Source organism: Arthrobotrys flagrans (assembly GCF_004000055.1).
Source record: "Arthrobotrys flagrans strain CBS H-5679 chromosome Unknown unitig_1, whole genome shotgun sequence".
Classification (NCBI taxonomy): Eukaryota; Fungi; Ascomycota; class Orbiliomycetes; order Orbiliales; family Orbiliaceae; genus Arthrobotrys; species Arthrobotrys flagrans.
The window spans coordinates 6,479,162-6,503,128 of NW_027137556.1; the positions used below are offsets into that span (position 1 = coordinate 6,479,162).

Here is a 23,967-nt window from a genome sequence, read left to right on the forward strand (position 1 = left end):
TTCGCTTTATATAGAACCAGACCGAAGGGAGAGAATTGAGGACAGTCTTAAAGCGATACATGCCCAACTGGGAACAATAATTGGGGACCTAAAGGAGTTCAACTTCTAGACTCAATTCATAGGAAAGATTTCGATACCGCCAACATCTGCTCGGCCTATTATCGACACGATCGAAGCTACAATTGGTCGTTGGGAACGAGTGTAAGATGTAGTTGGAGTCATGTCAACGATTATGAACATGCTAAAGAAAGGACCTCGGTGAAGTAAGGTATCATAGCTTGGGACACCCAAGCCTGCAATTCTTATATTAGCATTTACCAGGGCACTTCCTTGCTTTGGGATCCCAATATCATGTATCTATACTTTCAACTAAGTAGCATCGCACGTTAAGGCGCCTTTTTTTATCACTGTGTTGCATAGCGTTGGTATCATCCCGCCCCCACCAGTTTAGCTTACGGAACCCGCCTCTGCCTTTTCTCATGGCACTTCCCTTGACGTTCTTACGTCAGTCCCGAGGCGTCACAAAGCTAAGAGCACCTCGGGTAAATGATACTCTAGCATCCCCTCGAGTCGTGAATAGATTCAATCTTAAACACCGCCTACCACTAATCCCAGCCGCTGCCCTGAAAAAATTTAACCACACAATGACAGCCATCGATTCTCCAAAGATTGCACCTTACGGAGCATGGGAGAGCCCAATATCGATTGAAACAATCTCGGGGAAGTCGATCTCCCTGCAGGAGTGTGCCGTTTCACCGTTAGTTTTCCTCGACACCCCCACTTTTGAGTAGTCTGGACTATCCTCGGCATTCGACGGTATATGCTAACACTCTGCTTCAAAAAGTCTCACCCAAGCAATCTACCATCTTGAAGGCAGACCCGCTGAAGCCGGTCGCAGTGTTCTCTGCTACACACCCTCAAACTCTTCAAGCAAAGTAGAGGTCATCCCGAAGGATTACAGCTGCAGAACCAGCATTCATGAATATGGCGGCGCAGCCTTTAAGCCCTATCCAAACGAAGAGGCATTCGTTTTTACCATCCCAGGCGATAGTAGGAGTGTCTACAAAGTGACCTTGACAAAGGATGACAACGGGAATATCTCTGCCGGAGAACCCGCAACCTTGGTATCCGGCGTTCCAACTAAGCGATACGGGAACTTCGCCGTCAACCCACAGGATGGCAAGTGGATTCTCGCTATTCTAGAAGAACACCAAGGCTCTAAACCCGATCAAGTGGTGAATACTCTCGTCTCTATCTATGGAGAACCTGGAGATACAAAGGTAGAAACCGTTGCGGAGGGAAAGGATTTCTACTCGTCACCTTCATGGAGCCCCGATGGATCTAAGATCACTTGGTTGCAATGGGAACATCCTGATATGCCTTGGACGGGAAGTCAGGTTTGGGTCGCTGATTGGGTGGATGGTAAACCTCAAAATCAGAGAGTCGTAGCTGGAAAGCCTTTGACGGAGAGCACCAGCCAGCCTAGGTGGAGCCCCGACGGCACATTGTTCTACTGCAGCGACAGAACAGGTAATTTCCATTCATACTCCAGCACCCGGGGTCCGGCTACTTATCTTTTCGCGTCACTGTAGGATACTGGCAACTCTACCAATTCTTGGAGGATGGTTCCTCCAGGCATGTCGCCCTTGAGGGCCTTGATCAGGGAGAGTTTTCGCATGCTGAATGGCAGATAGGATGGTAAGCTAGGAATCCCTTGTTGTATGTGTCCCCAAACTCCAGCTTCTTACAAGACTCGTAGGCATTCATACGACTTCCTGACCTCTTCCAAGGTCATTGCCAATTATACTACCAACGCGACATCGAAGACCATCCTCGTAGACTTAACGGATAATACTTTCAAAGTCCTCGATCTCCCCTTCGTTGACACACATGCAGCTTCAATCCATACCGTCTCAAAATCAACATTCACAATCATTACCTCAACCGCTACGACTCCATCTACACTATATCTCTGTGCTATATCCGGAGATAAAGTAACTTACAAAGAGATCGCGTCGTCTACAGAGACATCGGTTCCCTCGGACCTCATCTCAAATGCCCAACATATAACATTTCCCCGTATTTCATCACCAGAGCCCGAGACAGAGGCTTATGCCTGGTACTATCCACCACAGAACCCTACATACAAAGCACCCGAGGGCACGCTCCCTCCCCTTGTGATTTCTTTGCACGGAGGACCCACCGCGCACTCAACCTGTGGCCTCGCTCTTCCCATTCAATACTGGACGTCTCGAGGATATGCTTACGCCTACGTCAATTACACTGGTTCAACTGGTTACGGTCGAAAGTTCCGCGATGCCCTAAACACCAAATGGGGTATCGCTGACGTATCGGACGCTGCGGACTGTGTCCACCATCTTGTCTCACAGGGTTTAGTCGACAAAACTCGGGTAGGAATTGTTGGCGGTAGCGCTGGGGGGTATGGTGTACTACAAGCAATCTGCTCATACCCCGATATCTGGGCCGCTTGTGTGAGTAACTACGGCATCAGCTCTCTTAGAGCTTTGGTTGAGGATACACATAAGTTCGAGAGTCGATATATGGACAATCTCCTCTGGGATCTAGATGCATCACAAGAGGTCAAAGACCAAGTGCTGGACGGACGAAGCCCCTTGCTAAGAGCTAGTCGTATCAAAGCACCGGCTTTGATCCTTCAGGGTGTCGATGATCGAGTTGTACCAAAGGAGCAAGCTGAGGAGATGGCCAAGATTATCAAGGACAACGGAGGGGTAGTAGAGGTGGAACTCTTTGAGGGAGAAGGCCATGGATGGAGGAAGCAAGAAACAGTCGTCAAAGCACTCAACTTGCAGGAGGATTGGTGGAGAAAATACTTGGTGCGGGCTTAGCCGAATGGTTTACCAGCATTAGGCATACCTGTTTAACTGTACCTTGCAAGACGCAATTTTCGAAGCTTCGAACGTGAATACAGCCTTCTGGCTACGCTGATCGATTAGATAACGTCAAGTTGTATGTGAATCGATGACAATAAACGGTTCAACTTGCTGCATTTCGTGAGCTACTGCAAACTAAGACAGTCCCTAGGCTCACATGCGAGCTTGGTGAGCTGGTTATTCCCTGTACACACAACCCTTTTCCCGTCTCGCACATTGATATCGTTCGAGCTTCCCAGAAAAGTTCCCTGGCCCGATGAGATTATTCTTGGTCGACGGGATACGAGTCTTGGATTTTACTCACTTTACTTTTTTTTGTCCCCAATTACCTGAGACATCGGCTGCGAGAGAAGAAATGATACCTACAATAGCCAAGTTTTCCCCATTTTTCAAATCCCTTTCCAATTCTATTCAACAATATCGGGTACTCATACTTTGTAGTATGTCGTGATTGCAGTGGGTTTGCTCGAGGGCTTGGGGGCCTTGCCCTCCGAAGCAGAACTACCTGCCCGATAAGGCTGTCGCCCGACTTGCAGAATGGCGCATTCTTGTCCGCGTGGCGAGTTAGCCAAGCCCACCACGGCGAGGTCTCGGCCGTATTTGGTAGGCGAGAACCCGGAAATCCAATGGCAAGCCTTCAACAAAACTTTAAACCAGCGCTTGCGATGGGATGATCAACAAGAATATTGGCTACCTAGGATTTCAAGGTTCAGTCGCCATTGTCTTTGAGATAAGGCCGAAGGAGATATTGATATCAAGGTTTCCATTATCTACGTTGATATCATAGAAGGTCGATCCGGTTTACCAGATTTTGGGTGGCCCACCATGTCTACGGCAGCGCAGTAAGCTTTCAGCCGTTCCCCGTTTATTTCCTGGCTTGTCGGATCTTGCAACGACGGCATATCTTAGCGGGCACAGAAATTTCATTCATTTTGCCTGTGATTGGTTTGGCATCGGAGACCCGGGTTTATATTATCAGCGCCACCCACATGTATGGGACGGTGCACTCGACATATCCATCTAATCCTCACCGACCAACGAAACGAAAATTTAATTATCGCGAGCCGCATATGAGCTCCTGAAAGGAAATTCATGGAGTTCAAATGGTACAGAACAGTCCTTTAACACAAACTTCTCCGTGGGAGGAAATGTACCTATCCGAAACCCAGCACGGTGCACCGGAATCCGAATAAATTACTGTTGGTTAAGGTCGATGATCTCCAAGACCTCAACCACATTAACACAAACTTAAAATGGCTTCCCGAAAGGAGTTCAAATACGCCAATAGCGTTGCTCTCTATCTGGGCTGCGCTGCAAGACACAAGTTCGCCAATGTCCGAATTCTCGATAAGATAATCGCTGTCGCCGAAATGTACGACAGGAATCCAAATACCACAGTTGCGGAAATCGCAGAATACTTCGAGGCACCACTTTACGAAATTGAAACATTTCGTGCCTCCCTCTTTCGTGGAAGCGATGAGAAAATGATGGAAATGCTTCAATATATTCGGGATATTGCTCCGACATTACCTCACCCGAAATTCTATCCTGCTATAATTCCACTAGTGGTATCGTTTACCATAGTTGGGAGTTTGATCATGACTGCACGATTCTACTCGAGACTATCGATATTAGGGCGAATTCCGTCCTACGACTGGATAATGCTTGTTGGTTTTGTATGTGACCATCTCCAATTGTCTGCTTACCTTCCTACTGACGGAATTCGAACTAGGTTCTCGCGGAAGCTATAATGGGGGTTATTATTGCCGATTCCTATACATCTAGAAATGGCACCGCCAACTATGATCAAACCTGGAATGATATTGCCAACGACTGTATTGTAAGTGCCTATCGACCCTGTGATACTTTAGAATTCATGTTCATAATTAATTAACACGCTCATAGTACTTGAACATAAGAGACGTACTTTATCCCGTCGCTGCGCTTGTTATAAAGTCTTCTTTATTGCTCTTTTATTGGCGACTGTCGCCGAACAGCAGAGGAATTCTAAGATGGGTCATTGTCGGCACCTTTATAGTCTCGGTGGGCAGCTGTATCCCCGCCGTAGTCGTCAATCTTGTCTATTACGGCAAGGTTGACTGGTGGAACTACATACTGGATCCGACTCTTTCTACCATTTCATGGCTGGATTACCCACTGGAGTTTATGATCACTGGTGGTCTAAATATCCTTACTGACGTTATCATTTGGTAGGTTTACGTTTCCTTTCTTGAATTCAACCTTCAACTAACGGGCTGTGCGTAGGGTAATACCGATCATTTTGATTTGGGGTCCAATGAGGAAACGTGGGAAGCCAGAACGAATTGCCACCCTCATGCTATTTACCTTAGGCGCCGTGTAAGTCCAATTTTCGACCCGTACGACAGCTTTATTTCATAGCCTAGGATTTTAATACGAGTTCCTTATAGTGTCTGTGTGACCGGTGCGCTACGAATAGCGACCTTTTGGGAACTCACTATGGCTGGTGGAACTGGTCCTCTAGCCAAAATCCCAATCTCTGTTTGGACAATGTAAGTCCTCCCTCTGATATGAACTTAAGACAAGAGATCCCCACTAACACCAAGTTCCTCATCCAGCATTGAAGTCCAACTCGCGATAATTTGTGCCAGCGTCCCCGCACTCCGCGCTCTCGTAGTAAAATATTTCCCCAAGATCCTTGGGATACGAAACTCTATTATTATCGGCTCTACGATCCGACGGAGATCACGAGCCCTATCGCGTGGCCAGGAGCTAGATACCTTCAACGACTTCGATTCAAAAAAACGAGTGTCGTCGGTACCATCTGCCTCAATCCCCGTAGTGAAGTTGCATAATGTCAACTCCAAGGATTCGAGGTCGTCTCTCGATCCAATCGATGAGTACGCCTAGATTTACACCAAGTTAAAATTTATCAGGAGGGAGTTTTTTTATTCGGAAACTGTAGTACAGTCGTCCGTAGGGAATAGTTTGTGATGGTGCATTGGATTCAGTGCTCTCGCCGGTGGGAGTTATACAGGGTGTTTTGGATTTTGGAAGTATTCTAGTGCATACCCCCTAACGATACCCCTTTCAAATGGTTACGATGTTTTTCCTTTCTGAGCATTATACGACCTTGCTTTTATCGTTATAAATGAGGTCCATTTGTTGTAATGATTCCTGCAAATAAATTATGCTGCAGTTCTTTGTTAATTAACCTGAATTCCACGTTTCTCAAGGCGACAACACGGGTTCGACACAGGCTGTACAGTGTCAGGACTGGCGGCAACACAAGTTGTAGGAGGCTGTCCGAAACACACCAACACATTTTCTTGCAAAATGCAACGTAAGACACGGAAGGGGTTGGATGAAAAATGTTGATTCAAGTAGACTCCCAAGATCTAGCTAATCTATCTACAAAGGTTTCATATCCTTTCATTCGCAAAATTCGTAACATTCGTGAAAACTCCCAAGAATATGCTAAAAAAAGTAAACTGACAAATTCCATGCATATACCGATCCGCAACTGCATGGTTGTGAACCTATTCCGCATCGACACATCGTCCATGATGATAATTGCTTTGAATCATCTCTAATGGTTTTTGATACGTGTGTGTGTATAATTTTATTCCTCCCTTCGTACCTCCGCTAACTCCAAATTTTCGCCTGTTTCTTATTTAGAGGAAGCGACGGAAGTATCCCTCATCATCGCCACCGACGTTTGGCTTGTCACCGTACTTCTTGCACCATTCCTTGTCGGCCTTGACGATGACCTCAGCCTTCTCGGTATTGGCGTCCTTGCAAGCCTTAAGCTGGGTCTCGCACTGGGTAGCCAAGACTGAGGTTTCCCAGCAGACCTTGTCCTTGCAGACTTTCTTAGAAGCGTAGGTAGTCTTGCAAACCTTCGACTGCTCGATACAGGCGTTCCAGCAAGCAGCTTGGATTTCCTTGGTGGTGCGCTTGTAGTCAATTCGGCACTCGGCTCCAGGCTTAGCGAAGAGCTTGAAGTGGAAGCCGGCCTTGAACTTGGCCTCGTCGTTATGGCAAGAGACAGATGGAGCCTTGATTCCGCCGAGAGGATAGGTGATACCCTTGTATTTCTCAGAATCGGAGCTGGGAACTTGTGGCAGAATACAAATGGTTGGTGGCTCTTCGTCACCAGGTTGTTCTGGCTCCTCTGGCTCCTCTGGGGGGTTGGTTGGGGTGGGTGGTTTTGTAGTAGTAGTAGTCTCCCTGACCAAAGTTGTCTCGCCAATAGTCTTCTGAGTAGTGGTCTTCTTGGTGGTAGATTGGGGCTCCTCTGGCTCCTCTGGCTCCTCTGGGGGGTTGGTTGGGGTGGGTGGTTTTGTAGTAGTAGTGGTCTCCCTGACCAAAGTTGTCTCGCCAATAGTCTTCTGAGTAGTGGTCTTCTTGGTGGTAGATTGGGGCTCCTCTGGCTCCTCTGGTTCTTCTGGTGGGCTAGTCGTCTTTGGTGGCTCGGTTGTCTTTGTATTCTTGGTGGTAGTGGTCGTTGTGTTTGGTGGTTTGGTAGTAGTTGATTCAACAGGTTTCTCGGGTTCCTCGGGTGTCATGGGGGCACCGCATGGCTCCTTACTTTCCAAGTCCTCATTGAAGTAGACAAATCCAGCCCATCCACCACCACAGTTCTCGCCGTTCTCGCCCGTACATGGCATATTGCAAGCACCAACTTTATCAGCGATCATAGCATTGTCTCTCAATGCACCACCGCACTAAAGTATCAACATCGTTATTAGTTTTCTGTAAGTTCCGAAGTGTCTTCACCCATTGCTTGAAATCTTCTTAAAGAACGGCGAACTTACGAAGCCTATATAGATCGAGTCATGTCAGTAATTAGAATTTGTGTACGGCTCAGGAGTACTTGGGATTCTTACAAGCGTTTCCGTTTTCAACCATCATCCAGGCATATCCGAGAGTAGCACATCTCGTCTTGCAGCGAGAAAGATTCATGTTATCGGAGTTCTCCTTGTGGAAGCGAACAACTCGCTCTTTACGGCAAGTTAGCACCATGGGTACCGTACCAGAGTCAAAATCCGGAAAGCCTACCCGAGTCATCCTTGTAACAACCCTGAGTAACATAACCTTCAGCAGCGCTTCCGACATCAATATCGTCGATGTCGGTAGTGTAAGTAGTATCCTTGTAGACGGAAAATGTGTATTGACCGCCACAGTTTTGCCCAGGGGCGCCGGAATTGTCGCCACCACAGGTGGAATCACACTTGTCCGCTTGACAAGGATTACCTTGGAGGTCGTTTCCGCACCAACACTAGAACATGTACGGTTAGACTACTTTCCAATATGCAACAAAGCTTGAATCCGAAAAAAAAAAAAAAAAAACCAGCGGATGGGCTAACCTCTTTTCCACCTCCACCGATAGCTGCATAGCGGGTGCCCATGCCCTTGCAGTGAGCGAAGCAACTTTGCTTGGTCACTTGGTTCGCTTTAAGATATGGAGATTTCCATTCAAGGAGCCATGCCTTAGGGTCGCTGCTCTTGTCATAACAGCCAATGTGCTTGAAATCACGGAATGGGGATTTGCAAACATCGTTGCACCAACAACCATAGGCCTTGCCATCGTACGCCTGAGTTCTCTTGCTGAGCGTAAAGCCCTGAGGAGCAGAGTAACCTTGAGGAACCGCAACGACAGCGGAAGCAAAAGCAAACACTGTCGCAGCAAGTTGCACGGCAGAACGCATATTTGCTTTTGGAGATCGTGCACTTATATAATCTAAGCTAATGAATATGTGTATGTTGCCAAGTTTCAGGAACAAGCTTAAAAGAGTGTCTGCATCAAAAGAAAGTGTTGGGCCTGGATTTCGTAACCAAAAGAGGGTCGTGAAAAACAAAGGAGCGTCAAAATCAAAAGGAATGAAGGTGCCAATGCTACTCGGGAGCGGGAGTGGGCGTGGATGCAAAAAAAAAGAAGAAAGAACAGAAAAATGAAAACCAGGCTGCATCGGTTTTTTATATTTCGTCGACGAAAATGTGCCGGTGGCGTCTGCGTTGTGGTATGGTTTGGGCTTGGTGCAGCCCCAAAGGTGCTAAAACGTGCCAAGAGCCAGATCATTGCTTTTGATTTCGCTGAATTCCTGGTAAACAAACTGATAAACAGCGGTAGGCTGCGCGCCATGCCTTGTATTACAGCTTTCCGATGTGCTCGTACAAGCGAAAGTAGTTTGGAGATGCGAGGCTAGCATGCTCGCATCGGATCTACTTTCGCGCTTTTGTTTCTTACAACAATGACGCGGCTATCCAACACCGAATTTCCGAGATATCGATATCACATAGCCCTTCAATATTTTTTATACGCCGATATAGCATGGAAGCCTGAGGATATAACCACAAGCATTTATCTAGAAAGCGTACTTCGAAGAAGGTTTCGGCCAATATATCCCTGAAATATATATTTTTTTTCCAACGTCAACTGTTCTCAATACAAGAGATGTAACTTTATTTCGGATTTACCTCCCCACATTTGTAGGATAATCATATATATATCGATCCATAGGGCATGGGTCATATACATCGGTAGAGCTCCGAGCTTTCCTTTCAGACCTAGCTTGGCATCGGAACCGCACGACATATTGCGTTTTCTAATCCACCCCCTACATGCAATTGAACCAGAAATCTATGAAAGTTGCGTCGTATGACAAGTAGGCATTGTTCGCGCTGAAAATTTGGATTTTTTACGACCCACATGAGGGGCTCCTTTTTCCTTTTCCCGGTATTTCCTTGCCGTTTAACTCGAGGAAAAATTCTCATGTTACTTCACTTTTCGCTAATTGATTATAATTCATTAACCGATATCTTTATTGATATATTTCATCTCGGTTTCGATTCACTTAACAATCATATATGCGATTATGTTTATGGATCCACTTGCCTTGGGCTTCGAATGCCTCTTCTTGTCTAGAGGACGAAAAACGTAGCTATCGATATCACGGTACTTGCTAGTTTCGATCCCGGTGATTGCATAATGTGCTCAATATATAAGACCACGAACACCGTCGTCAATCTTTCCTTTTTCCCACCCACTATCCAGCAGCCACCGGCACTTGTTCAGCCCACTTCATTCCTTTGCAGCTCGCCTTTACACACTCTTTTTGTTCTTTTCTGACTGATTTCTACGCTCTCTTGAACTAAACTACTTGCGACCCACTTTCCTTCTAAGGACATTCCATCGTTACGCACTCATTCAAGATGCGGTCCACTCTTTCTGCCATCTCTTTGGCAGTTTTGATTCCCACAATCGCTGGACACTGTGTTTGGACAGACGTCGTCGGAGACGCTGGTAGACCCCGAGGTTACGGCCTCGGTGTCAATTTCCAGTATCCCAAAAACTGCGTCACCACCAAATGCCAGAGGGATGTCACCGTTTTTCCTCAGACGGGTCCACAGTCAACCTGGAAGAGTTGTGGTAAGACGCATATGCAAGCGGACCGTTACAAAGCCGGTGCGCAAGGCTTCGAACCAAATGCTGCGGAAAGAGAAGTTCCAAATGACCCGGCCGCTGAGATCCCGAAGATAGTCGAGCAGGGTGCTCTTCCAATAGCCAGCGCAGGTGGTTATCTTAACATTACTGTTAGTTCTCCAAACCATTATTCAAGCTTAACGATACTCCCGGTCCCTATAACATAGACAACTGACCATGACATAGATTTTCCAAATCAACGTCGATGGAGCCGGTCCATTCAGATGCGGTATCAGCGCAAACGGTGACGGAAACGACTTCAAGATCGTTCCCGACATCCTCCGACAAGCCCCTGGAGATCGTCTTGGACTTTTCAACGAAAACTCCCAGAAGAACGTGCCATTGCAGGTTAGGATCCCAGCCGACCTCAAGTGCACTGGAGAGCACGGCAGTAAGAAGACTGTTTGCATCCTTCGATGCCAAAACCCAGCCACCAACGGCCCGTTCGGTGCTTGCATTCCATTTGAGCTTAAGGAAGCCGCTCCACCTCCACCAAAGGCTGACGACGGAGATGAGGGCGATGACGAGGGTGAAGAAGGGGATGAAGAAAAGGTTGATAACGAAGAGAAGCGCCGCAGGTTTGTCCGAAGACAACTTGCGAGAATTTCTGCTAGAAAAAGAATTGTCCGAAGACAGGCAGCCGGAAAACCAACCGAAGAGGAAGTCGAGTTCCTCAAGGGAGGCGAAAAGTTCACCGCTGAAGAAGAAAAGGTTATCAGAAACGGAAGAAGGCCATCCATGTTTAGGCACGTTGCAGAACGCCGGAAGCACGGCAAGCCAAAGCCACCACCAAAGGCTGCTGCGGTTGCCGCACCCCCTATTGAGAACGCAAAGGCTCCCGGCAAGAAGCCAGCACGCTCAAAGGGAAATTCTAATAAAAAGCCCGCTGGGAGAGGTGCTAGAAAGCCTTCCCCAAAGAAGGGCAACCAAAAAAAGGGTAACTAAGTTATCTGTTATAGTACTCAACCCCTCCCAAAACTCAAACCCTTCCCCGAAAACCGCCCAATTCATGGGATTCGAGCACGTTAGCCAAACTTTGACGAATTGAGTACTCTCTCGAAAGAGGATTATGCAATTCAAATAGCTAGCTCCCAATTTTTTCCCTAGTATAACTTGACTCTAAACATTATGTACTGTGGTTGGCTTGTATTTATGACCAGCATAGAGGCGCTGGAATGAAACCGGGGTATAGAGACAAAATTACAACGAATAGAATTCTGGAACAAGTATCGTATAGATCAAGTAACTATCTAACTCTCTATCATAAAACATAATCGGAGAAGCGAATATCAAATATATCAAATGAAAAAAACAATCTCGTCCTCCGCTATTGCGTATCAGCGTCCTTCTTATCCGCTGGCCAAAAAACGAAAGCAATCACAATCGCATACTTAATAGCCGCCGCAAACCACAGGATAGAAGCCATACTAGATTCCCTCATGATCCAACCCCCACTGATCGCCCCCGTCAAAATCAAAACGGCACTTGCAATCCTCTCATTTCTCTTAACATTAACCGGTTGAAAAAATAACGGATCGGCGACAAGATCCGAGTAAAGGCTTGTCAGGACAATCGACGGAATATGATTATGTCCGAATGATCTCGAGGCAACGATCTGACCCGCGGCTTGAAATGCAAGAAATGCAAGTGGGAGTAGTGATATGTGATAGTAAGGAGTAGGTCCGGATGCATATGATTGCTCTTCACGGCTAGGAATCGGGACGACCTTTCCTTCAACCAAAGAGGCAGCGACGACGATAAGGGTCGCCTGAAACAAGAACGAAGTTACCAAAGTTCCTCTGAGCGTTGGCCCGGCTTTACGACTAAAAAACGCTATTGTGGCCACACCTAACATGAAACATCCTATCGATAAGAGGGAACTCAGCCAACCGAATGGTTTGCCCGCTGGTTGACGGGACGCCCCAAGACCCAAGAAAATAGTATTTCCTAGAGCGTAAATTTCGTAAGTATATAGCACGATAGCATAGTTCCAGAAGGAAGAAAACCGACCTGTTTGCATGCTAATGAAGCAGCTCCATGCATTATATGCTGCACTGTCGGTTAACCCGGAGACATAACTCGTGGCAAGAACCGGTATCGACGTCCAGTTCTTGTCGATTTGCGTTGCGTTGTATTTCCGGAAACGGCTTAGTAGACCATTAGGCGGCGCCGAAGGAAAGGCCCGGCCTTCTTCGACATCTTTTGATCCTGGATCGGACATGGGCTATTAAATTGTTCGTAATTGAAATTGCCTGGGGCTGGAAGCGCAGTCGTAATATCAATTGCGGTGAATAATATTGAGCGGCCAGTACAAACCAGTGCAGTATGCGCACAAGGGATCAAATATTAAAAGGCTGGTTCGAATCGCTCAACGTGAAAACCAAAAAATTGGTCAGGGTGTTGCCGAATTTATAGTAAAAAGTCAAGATAAAGACTTTAAAGTTGCCGGAGCTCCCGACTGGCTAGCAGCATTCGAGTTCGTTCAAGATCCGATGAAAGGCCGAAGCTTAGTGGGGCTCAATGGTTGGTCTCTCGATGGCATCATCGGCTTGGCAGTGCCATCCCACACAGAGGAAGATACGAGATTGAACGCCACCTGAAATTGATGAACCCTTTATTCATGCGATAATCGGGTTATATACACGGGAATGACCAGACACCTTTCCAACGCCATTGCAATTGCCAAAGAAGTAAAAACTAAAAAAAAAGAGAAAGAAAGAAAGAAAGAAAGAAAGAAACGGCTTATCTAATCTTGCGCTTAAAATGCTCTCATCTATGTCGTTCCGCCCAGATCTATGGATCTATAAAGATTCGTATTAATCATCCCGATAGCAAAACTGTCACGACCAGGAAAACCATATATTTCCACATTCCTGGCGGTACTGCAGATGCTGAAGCCGAAGTACTTGTACCGGTTTGCTTGCCATATGTAATATCAATCGTGCTCGTCGCCATTATAGTCATTGCCCATGTTCCCACAGATGGTACACTATCCTGTCCTGTTCCGATTTCTACGATATTCTCCCTAACGGGGTCAAAATTCGTTTGTGCCATCGCAACTCTCGCATTATCGAGATCATAAACCACGTATGCTACAGATTTGAAACATTAGTCAGGGGCCGTAACCAAAGTTAAAGTATTTTATTCTACAGATTTTAAGCTTACCTGATCGTAAAAACGTATCGCCAAAGAGACACACACTTTCCTTTGGAGAACTTGTAATCCCCAGGGCACAAATATCCGACCCATCCGGATTTTTCGCCATACCACCCGAGTACTGCGTGAGAGGCAGTATCAACTCCGTCATCGGTACTCGTATAGTTAGGGTGTACGAAAACGAGTATTCGACGTATACATTATCCGTCGGGTACTTGCAATCAATGATGTAAAGGTTAAGTTGGTGAGAGAGCTTTGCACCTGTCTGATTCGCAATAGACCAAGCCAGCGGGCGAGGTAGGAAGGTGAGACTGCTCCCAGAGTCTAGGATGACGGTTGCTGGAAGGTATTTCGAAGTGAAATTGACGTGCGATTTCCCGTTCGAGAATGCAACAGCCGTAAGAGGAATAGCGAAAGCAAGTGGTTCCTCTTGGCCTGGTGCAACTTCAATAGGTATGCTCGTAAGCTTCCCTGTGAATCTTTCGCTATCAATTCCACCAAACAATATCGAACCGGTGTCCGAAGCTATCAAAGAATAAATCAGAGTATGAACATATCGATCCCAATTTTAAGAATCCTACATACCCAAATCATCCAACCAAAGACTGAAGGCCTTAGATCTGATCAGCCCTTGCGTAACCATCTCTCCCAAGAGACTAGGATATATTCCCATACCGCCAGGGGAATTGCTCGCCTGGTCAGCTTCGAAACCGACCCCTAAGATGCCATACGACAGGTTTGCCGTTGTCGCGACTCCGATTTGCATACCCTCTACTGTTGCCCCGCCTACAGTAAACGTATCTTCTGCATAATCACCCTCTGCACCGGTACCATCCGCATATAATATACCAAATCGATCTTTCCCCAAGAGCTTGAATGTTGATGACGCATCTCGGCTAACTAAGGTAGAATAAAAACGTCAGACGCCGTGGAAGAAACGGATGGCGAGACTTAAATAACTTACAAGACCCGAAGCTGCAGCCTGTATTCCAGATATCGTAATCAGCGGGACCATGGCAAGCACCAATTGATTCTGAAAGCACCCAGATATCAGAACTGGCTGTGTCTATTTGCAATTGCATCGACTGTGGCGGGGTTCCAACAGTGACATTGGCAAGATAGAGGATGCCCTAAAATCGGATCGAATATTTAATATTCCCTTTCATGAAATAGCATTTTGTTTGAGTGGTATAGGCTACCTTGTTCTCGAGCAGTTGATGTACAATATCATCAGGGAGATCATCGGAAGCGTCGTCTCTTGGTTCTAGCCATCGTCCCTCGCCAAATTCATCATCAACTGCGACCGTCTTATACTCAGGGATATCATCCCTTCGCTTCAACTGGCGCGGCTGGTGCTTCCGTGGACCATGCTTCTGGAACGGGATTGGGGAAATCGTCGGCCCAGCTGCGATTGCCAAGGCTATCCGGGAAAGGAACAGGAATGCAACCAGGGCATGAGCAAATCCACTAGAAGGCCGAACAGGTGTTGTTGTGAGTGCAGCCGCCACAGACCTCATCGTTTTGCCGCTTCCACCAGAAAGAAGACCCGAGAAGTCGCTGACGGTAGGGACAGCATTGGTTGCTGGAGAGGGAGAGCTGGAAAATGCTGACTGGTCGGAAATTAACCCTTAGAAGAACCGCGACAGGAGCAGATGTTACTACCGGCGCATCGAATAGATCGATGGTCGACCAACAATCTCGGCTACAATGGTACCCAAAAGCACGGTTCTTGGGGACTGTCGAAGGAGACCATATCAAGGAGGAGGTTATAATATTAATCTCAGGAATTAAGGGAAGGGGAGGGAAAGGAAGGAAACCGGAACGGAACAAAATGGATCACAGGCGATTGCATATATTTCCAAGAGTACAACGAAAGAATGCCGCGCTTCAAATTCCTTGCATCCTTTTGAATCTTCGTTTGATTGCGAAGGAAAGAGGAAGGAATCCGAGGGGTGATGACGAGTACTCTGCGCTAGACAGGGGCCAACTTTATCTCGATGCATGCCGAAACCCGAGAAGCCCCATGGCTCCACCGTCATGTCCAAGGAGCCCCGAGAGTTTGGCAAGGAGAGCCGAGAGTCGTGGCACCCCCGCGATTCAAAGACACCAGACGTCGTCGGTCTTTCCATGTTGTTGGTGACGCGTCCTATCAAGGTTGAGAACCTGGGCCAGCAAAAACATGCATGCATGCATGCGGTCGACGTTCAGAATTTAAATCTTTTCCATGGACCTAGATATTAAAGCACACGATCGATCATTTATCCGAGTACAAAATTAAAATGCAACGAATTTCAGCATTCTGTTCAGGTATCGTTACCTAGTTTTATTAACAGCATCCATCATGTCGGTTGACATAGTAGGATTACGAGTTCCAACAACGTAGGCCTGATAACGATCCCATGTGTGTAACAATTATAACGTTATCCAGTTTCCCGGAGTTCAATGCTGCCAAATAGCGCAAACTTTATACGGGACCGCGTCACTATCTGCAAGCCCTCCCATCCTGATATCCACAATTTTGCAAATGTTAACCCTATCTGCACATGCAGATCGCAAAAAGCTTGTCTCCCGCAAAATTCAGACAATATTCGGTTCTCGTGGCCAGGGTCTAGGGCCTACTTAACCTCAATTGCAAACTAACTACTATGTAAGTGTCGACTGTGTCGGCCGGTTGTTCGAATCTCAGGGATCATGATTACGAAGTCTCACCCAAACCCGGATTACAAAATCTCTTCTAGCCGCATCCGTCGATATAAATTCCAACACCAACTCGAAAACTCCGTTCCGCGGACACTATAAAAATTTAACGTTTGACGCAGCCTCGTTTCGGGGATTCGAAGCCAAGCTTCAATGCCAATTAATCCGACTTCACAGCCGGCTAGAAAGGCGAAATATCATATCGTATCGTATCGTATCATATCGTTTTTAAAATAATTCCACGCAGCCTCTCAGAATAAAAGTACCATACGTTCTCTCAATCTCAAAACCTCTCGACTCTAGTAACTGATACACGGATCGATCAAATTGTTTACACATGCACATACCCATGGCTATTTCACGGAAACTTCCTTCCCGCTACTTCCTATAAACCAACCCAGCCCATCTTCCAAGCTCAATAAACCCATCCTCGAACCCCCTAGGCCCATCCTGCCTTTCATAACAACTCCGCGTCCTATTAATCTGTAAACTCCACATATCATCTCCACCTTGCGTCGCAAATTCCCTCTTCCTGAAACTATTCCCAGTGTATTCCTGCCCCTTAGGCCCATCCATCAACGGCCGTTCAAGCTCATCAACGGGCGGCTTCGCCCTTCTACAAAAATCCAGCCTAACAAGTTGATCCTGATGCCTACTGATATAATTCGTAAACACCTCTCTCGCAATTTTAGCAAGATACGAACAATCGATATTGACATTCTCCGTGCTTTTGTTGCAAAGGAATATGCCGGCGGTGCCGTGGCATGATTGTAGGAAACATCCAGAAGGTAAGGCCATGCATTTGGAATCAACAGGGAAAGAATCAATCACTTCTATAGCTGGGAGGATGTCCCCGTAAAGTGCTCCGGTTGTTGAACTGTTTCCTTGGTCGTGGCAATCGAAAGATTGTCCGTGCTGAACTGGATTGACGACGCCGGCTTGTACCGCTCGTTGGCGCGGCTGCAAGGGGGCTACAGGCAGCTCTTCGATCCCGTGCTCGTGATCGTGCCCGCGATCGTCCGATTTCAGAATTTTAGACGTCATCAGCTAGCACACACATTTTCGTTAGCTTCCTACGTTACGTGTATTCTATGCGATACGGAAATCCGTTCGTGACGAAGTCTTACAGTAACACCATCTGGTTGTTTCCCAGAGCCAGATCCGCAAGCTTTTAGGTTGAACCAATCACACGGCCCTGCCAAAGCCATGTCTTTTACACCACCATCTAGCCAGTCCACGAAAGCTTGAAGTTTAGGAGCCTAGTGTAATACACATTTTCATATTAGTATACATGCATCGGATCTCTTCCCTCGACTTATCACAAATTTGACTGACTGCAGATATACATACCTGACTTAAAATCTTTTCCCCAATTCGAACCCCATCTATCATCACCACCCAATACTGGATCCACAATGCTGCCACCACATTCACGAGAAATACTGAATCCAGAGACCAGTCTCCCAAATTTGGTCCTCTGAAGCCAAACAGGCCCGGCGCCGTTAAGTTAGCCGTAATAGGCGACATCGGCGAAGTAATCGGGATATGCATGTGCCCACAGCTGTCGTTCAAACCAGAAAACTAGAGCACCTTACCCGCTATCGAAACTTTAAAAAACGGTCGTAGCAGACCACATGAATAATTTCCATTCTCTGACCATTTCAGCATCGAAAAGAGTCATAAATAGATGTAGATGATAATCTTAACACCATGGCAAAATACCGTCTCATCCCAAACCATAATCCCCGGCAGCATATTACAACTGTTTCAGGGCGTGTTCGCAGGGTACCCTATAAACACATTCTCCCACCCGTTGGGTCTTTGTTGTGCGGCGCAGGCCCTCGAGCTCCCTGTAATTATGTGCCACAGGTATTAACTTCATGCGAAGTTGACGGACTGGTGTTGGATCATCCCATGCCTTTTGTCGTAGCGAACGAACTCAAGCATGGGGGGCCTACTCTAACGTTGTTGGTATATTGCCATCCAAGGCTTTAATGTGTGAAAGTGATGGAGTACAACGCTGTTGGATTGTATAGCTGACAATCTGTCCCACAAATTCGATCCTTCGCCCCAGCTATAGTAGAAACGAATTCAGAACAGGTACATGGGCTCATTCTGGTGGCTACATGTATACATAGTTGCGGCGCGACGCCACAAGTAGAGCAGCGTCTAGACATCAGGAAGCTCCCTAAAGAAACGATAGTTGGTTCATAAATCGTGTCATAATGCTACTATACAAGAAAACCCTCTGTATAATTTACGGATCACTACGCCCAAAAAAAGCTATCACGCCGATTTCGTACATACCAAAGAACAACAGCACTACCACCCACTTGCTGATAAAAGCAAAATGATTGCCGTGAACTGATGATCTGCTCAATCATTAAAACTTGGGGCCCATAATAACCAAATCCTGTCCAAAGGGATATCGTGCCTGCGAGGAAGAAGAAAAAAATACCAATCGCAGAGAAAGTCGTGAATCGAAAGCATACGCCTAAAGCTCCAAACAAAAACATGAACATCGATCGTCGTAATGCCCGATGTGATAGCCAACATCATTACTCAGGGATACCACCTGGCATCCCCACCCTAGCTGTCCTTCCATTCGGCTTCTTGACGCTTGGGGGGGTGATTTGAATGGCTGGGATCCTCGGTGCTGCTGGCATTTCGACAGGGGCGAATAGTTGTTTCAGTTGCTGGTCAATATCCTCGGGTCGGGGAGGTGGGCTCATAATTGACGCAGCTGCCGCCGGTTGAGTTGGAATGTCACCTGGCATCTCGTAGTATACCGTAGGGACAGGGCCATTGGCATTAACTTCCATTTTGAGGCCATCCGGACCCATAAGCACGGCTTTCTTCTCTTCCGCCATAATGCCACCGTCTGCAGCAATTTTCTTCTTCCACTTATCCCTCGTAAGTTTGGCCATGCGTCTTGCGCATTCCTTCATATCGGCGCCAACTTCCGGCCCAGCGAGGTACACTCTTGTGGCAGTGCTAACCTCACTCAACCGTGACCATTCATTTAGAGCAACCTCGCCGACACCCGCATCAACGTTAAATCTAAAATACCTGTTTTTGCTGATTCCGTATCTCGGTAACTCTTCGTTTAGAACATGTTGGTGTGTCGTCTCGCAGTAGTCGATTTTCGTCATCAATCGTCGTCTAGCCTGGGTAAACTGATCCAAGCTCGTGCCGAGGTTTTCCCACCACTGAACCTTGTTGTCTCCTTCCCGTGCACCTTCAGGACGCTTTCCGGTCCCAAGGGAGATAATAAGGCCAATCTCTCTGCCCGGCCACTCATTTACACAGGCCTCCTCAAGAACCGTGGGTGTCGGATTGTATCGCCCAGTCCCTTCGTCCAAGAATACATCCTGGTTGATACGGATGGATTTGAAAGCTGCAAGCGTGGCACAAGTGGCGCGGCCGGCTTGCCAGATTCGGCAATCGGGATACGACATAGATTCGACGCCTGATGAGTACGTTCGGAAGATTGCAGGTGTTGAGTCCCTGGAGGAGCCTTTGTAAACTGCTGTTACCATTCTGCACGGCTCCGAGGTTAGTATCCAGTTTATCAAAGCTCAAAGTCTGGACAGGAGGCCTACGTTTTGCATCTGCCTTTTCTCTTATCGTGCATCAGCGCATCGGCATTTCCCTGACGGAGTTTCCTCCCGCCCTCTAATGAGGCGATCCGGCTAGCTTCTGCAATCGCTTTGATACTATCTGTCCTTCCCATCATACTCATCCGTCGCTCGAGCTCCTTCTCTTCATCGTCATAGTGACCTCCGCTTGGCTCCAAATCCCAATCCTCGTCCTCTGAGTTCATCTCTGTATTTAAGTCGAGATGATCGTTCTTTGTTCTCTCATGTACAACCGTTCGGATGGCCCTTTCCAGTTTAGAAGCCTTGTACAAAGTTTCGCCATACGGAATCCCCACGAATCGCTTATCCGTTTCGAAGACGTAACGGGTCATTCGGGTATAGACATCCTTGCAAGTCTGGACTGACATGCGAAGGCGGCCCAGCATAATAGCGATTAGACCTCCCGTACCAGTTCCTGCGATAAGATCGAATACCTCGCATGGTTTTGTAACTTCTTCGCCCCGTCTGGGCGCGCGACCGTGAATTTCAACGAAAATATCATGCATGAGAGCTTCAAGAAGAAGCAATGTAGAGTAGCCACGGATTCCACCGCCATCTGACCCCCAGAATGTTAGTGATCGCCAATGGCGTGCAGAAATGTAAGCAGGTAGACAGAAATGAGTGGGTCTTACCTAGCGAAAGAATCCTTAACCTCGATCTCGTAGCATTCTTAGATCTTCTCAATCGCTCCATCTCACCAAAATGTGCTTTTCCCTTTGTGCTCTTCGAAGCCCCTCGTGGCCTCTGCGGTTTGGCTTCACCTGCCATTTGCGATCCTGATAAGCTAACCTGGCTCATGTGAGGGTTGGCATTACTTGGCAAATTGGACATTGGATTTTGAGGCGGGGATTTCGGTGGTGGCACGGGCGGCGAATCCTCAGTTCTCGGAGGAAGAAAAGTAGACGATGATGAAGGTGGGAGTTGCGACGGAGGACCAGTCCATCGTTGTTCGTCGGATTTTCTTCGATGTAGATCCTCTATCGGCGGGGGTAGCTGGGGTATCCTCGGCATAGAAGTAGAGGCTGGGTTTTGATTGACTCCGGAAGGAACATTGGGTCTCTCTTGTCGGCCATGATCGTTCTGTGTCGATGTATGTTCACGAGGCGGGAGAGGCGGCACATTCGAGGTATTTGAATGGCTATCGCCGTCTGGTAAGTTTGGCAGTTTCGGTGGTCGGGGAGGAGGAGCCTGAGATGAGGATGATGATGAAGAAGGAGCGCCGGGCTGGAAATAGTTCGATTGCGCCGGAGTTGGAGTTGCTGGAGGAGTTACTGGGTAGGGAGGCACGAAGCCGCTTGGGTTGGGGATACGCCCAGCCATGGCTGGCTGATAGACGTGGTTGTTCTTATCGGCAGGACAGATTTCGCTGTTCGAAGCTATCAGAGCTAATCTGCTATCGGCGACACTGTTGGAGGTGTATGAAGGACTAGAATCGAAGGTGGCGATGGTGGTTGATGGATAGAAATGGAATTCTGGAGGTTTGTGATGGATGGATGACTGAGGATAGCGTGAGATAATGGAGGAAGGCAAGGCTGACCAAAAACCGCCGCCCAGCTTCTTCCGCTTGGCGAATGCAACAACGATCAATCCAGCCGCTCAGACGCATATGCACGTACTGACACACATGTACTCGGAATGTATCAAATGAAATGTCGACATTGAAGGGCGTTTTCAGTGCCGAATGTCGAGATCGAGAAGATATCTATTTTCAAGGTGAAGCGGGTCGCAAGGAAACTTAGGTATGGATGTGTACGTTAAAGCTGCAGTGCCTGAAACAATTTCTTCGAAAGGCTCGTGAAGCTAACGACACTCGAAGCTGTAACTATCAATCTAAAAAAAAAAACGGCTCGAAGATAGCACAGACAACCCCGAGGGGGGCTGGATTATCAACGTTGGCAGGCAGCTATACGTGTCGCGGCTTTGAGGCTGACGCCGTAGGACATTTAAAGTCAAAGATGGTATCTATATCTAACTCATAGCCATCCGCCTCTTTCATTCAGTAAGCTGCCTTCTAAGATCTCTCCTCATATATAGGATGAGAAAACCAAGCCTGGGTTCGTAGATCTTATCAGCGCCAACCAAAAACAGACGGCACATCCGTTCGCAGAAAGGAAATGTGGATACGAAAACGGTGGCATTCTTCATCAAGCACGGAACGTGACGCTCGCATCTAGAAATAAAGTAGGACAAGGTTGGTCCGGCGAACGCAGGCATGAGGTTCCTCAGGTACCGTATATTATTGCGTTCCCGACCCATTCCTTCCATCTTGCCGGAGACCGACCCAAAGTGTGTACCACCCGTTGACCTTCCGGCTTCTTAGATGCCGGCTTGTCTACGTCATCCGGGCTGTCCAAGACCCTTGAACTCCGCTTGGCGGTCCAGGATGACTAAAAATATTTGTCCACCGAACCAATCGTAATTCATAACCGGAAAAGGAACAGCTGCCAATGATTGACCCCATGATCCAACATACCCTGCAATTCTTTACCCGAACTTGAGCTCGATTGTTCATGATATTCATTTTCCAACCACCGTAAGAGCCTTTCCGCTAAATGTCAAGCATAATTGGTCAGGACGGTTTGCGGACCATCCATCGATCTGCTGTGGCGGCGGTTAGGATATCGTCCTCAACATCAAGGTTTCAATTGTGGCTACAAAAGAAGAACTGTGGCAGGCGCAGGACCAAGCACATTAACATTCGATGAGAACACAATTGTTATCGGAGTCTCCGAATGAAAGCGAGCTTTGATAGCTAGGCTTTCACTGATCAGGATATGCGCTCGGAAACATGTCTATACTGTCCATGTTACACGAAGCTGTCGTATAATCCTCGAAAGCTCTAACGGCAGAATATAATCAAAGTCACTTCACCAGACAATCTCGATGCTAAAAAATGTGGCAAATACTTCCCGGTGGGCTAGAGGGACTACACGGCATCGTAATTTCAGGAGGGGCGATGCCACAAACGGTTGAAAGCGTTCTCCTATCGCAAGTGATCCGAGGAATGAGCATTTGTAGACGATCGATGAATTTTCAGTAACGTTTGAAGGCATCTGAACTTGCTGGGACCCAGCTATACAGATTGCCACACCAGTTTGAACTCCTATAAGTTTAAGGCCGGGCCAATAATTTAACTCGTAGCCGTTAGGAGCCAGGCTGTCGGTTGGGGCTGCGTAATGAGCTCGACACACAGGGGATTCGAGGGCCATGCACGGGCATGGCCTCTATGTGTTCGTACCCTCAGGCTCAAGATATTCCAAGAAATATTCTAGAGCATACATGCATATACGCTGCTTGGCGAAGACTGGTAACTCCAGCGCGGGCGAGGTTAGCAGCACTATGGTTCCCTCGAATTTAAAGATGCATGCTATAGGGCTTTCAGGAGCTAGCCTGTAGAACGGGGTCCTAACTTACGCGATTCACATAAAAATATCTGATACAATGGTCTCCTTTACGGAGCTAGGAAGTCTTGGTATCGTATCGCTGGTCAGATACCGGCAAGCTCGCAAGGAGATACGGAATCCAAAAAGCTTCCGAAGCCGTAGAATCGGTCTGCCTCTATTTATGCAGCCCTGCAGCCACTATTCCCCTCACTTTGCATGAATTAAGTAATCATAACGTTAAGGCGCCACTGTTCCCTAACTATCGCGTGCTGACACCCGATACTGGACTCCCACGAACTGTATCGACGTACCTCGGTGGATCCAGTCATGAAATTCCGGCTACGGCATTCTGTAAACATAAATACCTGATACTCAGTAAGGTTTCTCAATTTATCTTCTCTTAATCCCTCCGGCTATCAGCAATATTTCTAATACCAATTGACCACGAAATGGCACTCCCGTCCTACAGCTTGCAACTGCGTTGTCTGTGACATTTCCAGACCCAAGCTTCCTCGACAAGACGCTTAAGAAAATTCAAGCTTTTCCTAACCCCCTCGATTCCACCACCTGCAAATGCAAAGATGTTAACATCCTGAATCGCCAATCTGCACATCCTACATGCTAAGACCGATTAATTGCCCGCATGCTATATAAATCTGAACGGAGAGGCTGCTTTTTCCCTGAAGCATCAACAACCTTGGCTGCCTTGCCAGGCC

General features: G+C 47.3%; 9 protein-coding genes across 9 annotated transcripts; 4 read left to right on the forward strand and 5 right to left on the reverse strand.

Annotated features, from left to right (window-relative positions):
* Positions 1 to 644: 644 nt before the first annotated feature.
* Positions 645 to 2,867, forward strand: DFL_009891 (uncharacterized protein; the record flags this gene model as incomplete). The annotated part of the gene is made up of 4 exons (XM_067639844.1): positions 645 to 757; positions 845 to 1,530; positions 1,593 to 1,698; positions 1,760 to 2,867. 4 exons carry the CDS (start codon positions 645 to 647, stop codon positions 2,865 to 2,867), a joined length of 2,013 nt encoding a protein of 670 aa, XP_067487592.1.
* A 1,298-nt stretch (positions 2,868 to 4,165) lies between these two features.
* DFL_009892 (uncharacterized protein) lies at positions 4,166 to 5,801 on the forward strand (the record flags this gene model as incomplete). Its single annotated transcript, XM_067639845.1, has 6 exons — positions 4,166 to 4,588; positions 4,645 to 4,752; positions 4,818 to 5,122; positions 5,178 to 5,270; positions 5,342 to 5,443; positions 5,510 to 5,801. The coding sequence occupies 6 exons, from the start codon at positions 4,166 to 4,168 to the stop codon at positions 5,799 to 5,801; spliced, it is 1,323 nt and encodes a 440-aa protein (XP_067487593.1).
* A 764-nt stretch (positions 5,802 to 6,565) lies between these two features.
* DFL_009893 (uncharacterized protein) lies at positions 6,566 to 8,602 on the reverse strand (the record flags this gene model as incomplete). The annotated part of the gene is made up of 5 exons (XM_067639846.1): positions 6,566 to 7,618; positions 7,709 to 7,713; positions 7,781 to 7,894; positions 7,953 to 8,172; positions 8,261 to 8,602. The coding sequence occupies 5 exons, from the start codon at positions 8,600 to 8,602 to the stop codon at positions 6,566 to 6,568; spliced, it is 1,734 nt and encodes a 577-aa protein (XP_067487594.1).
* A 1,504-nt stretch (positions 8,603 to 10,106) lies between these two features.
* Positions 10,107 to 11,322, forward strand: DFL_009894 (uncharacterized protein; the record flags this gene model as incomplete). Its single annotated transcript, XM_067639847.1, has 2 exons — positions 10,107 to 10,487; positions 10,564 to 11,322. 2 exons carry the CDS (start codon positions 10,107 to 10,109, stop codon positions 11,320 to 11,322), a joined length of 1,140 nt encoding a protein of 379 aa, XP_067487595.1.
* A 382-nt stretch (positions 11,323 to 11,704) lies between these two features.
* DFL_009895 (uncharacterized protein) lies at positions 11,705 to 12,598 on the reverse strand (the record flags this gene model as incomplete). Its single annotated transcript, XM_067639848.1, has 2 exons — positions 11,705 to 12,324; positions 12,388 to 12,598. The coding sequence occupies 2 exons, from the start codon at positions 12,596 to 12,598 to the stop codon at positions 11,705 to 11,707; spliced, it is 831 nt and encodes a 276-aa protein (XP_067487596.1).
* Positions 12,599 to 13,197: 599 nt separating this feature from the next.
* Positions 13,198 to 15,050, reverse strand: DFL_009896 (uncharacterized protein; the record flags this gene model as incomplete). Its single annotated transcript, XM_067639849.1, has 5 exons — positions 13,198 to 13,469; positions 13,543 to 14,058; positions 14,119 to 14,433; positions 14,498 to 14,663; positions 14,733 to 15,050. The coding sequence occupies 5 exons, from the start codon at positions 15,048 to 15,050 to the stop codon at positions 13,198 to 13,200; spliced, it is 1,587 nt and encodes a 528-aa protein (XP_067487597.1).
* A 1,558-nt stretch (positions 15,051 to 16,608) lies between these two features.
* On the reverse strand, positions 16,609 to 17,757 carry DFL_009897 (uncharacterized protein; the record flags this gene model as incomplete). The annotated part of the gene is made up of 3 exons (XM_067639850.1): positions 16,609 to 17,277; positions 17,358 to 17,489; positions 17,581 to 17,757. The coding sequence occupies 3 exons, from the start codon at positions 17,755 to 17,757 to the stop codon at positions 16,609 to 16,611; spliced, it is 978 nt and encodes a 325-aa protein (XP_067487598.1).
* Positions 17,758 to 18,788: 1,031 nt separating this feature from the next.
* Positions 18,789 to 21,188, reverse strand: DFL_009898 (uncharacterized protein; the record flags this gene model as incomplete). The annotated part of the gene is made up of 3 exons (XM_067639851.1): positions 18,789 to 19,770; positions 19,833 to 20,424; positions 20,501 to 21,188. 3 exons carry the CDS (start codon positions 21,186 to 21,188, stop codon positions 18,789 to 18,791), a joined length of 2,262 nt encoding a protein of 753 aa, XP_067487599.1.
* A 635-nt stretch (positions 21,189 to 21,823) lies between these two features.
* DFL_009899 (uncharacterized protein) lies at positions 21,824 to 22,259 on the forward strand (the record flags this gene model as incomplete). Its single annotated transcript, XM_067639852.1, has 3 exons — positions 21,824 to 21,826; positions 21,903 to 22,059; positions 22,189 to 22,259. 3 exons carry the CDS (start codon positions 21,824 to 21,826, stop codon positions 22,257 to 22,259), a joined length of 231 nt encoding a protein of 76 aa, XP_067487600.1.
* Between the last annotated feature and the right edge of the window lie 1,708 nt (positions 22,260 to 23,967).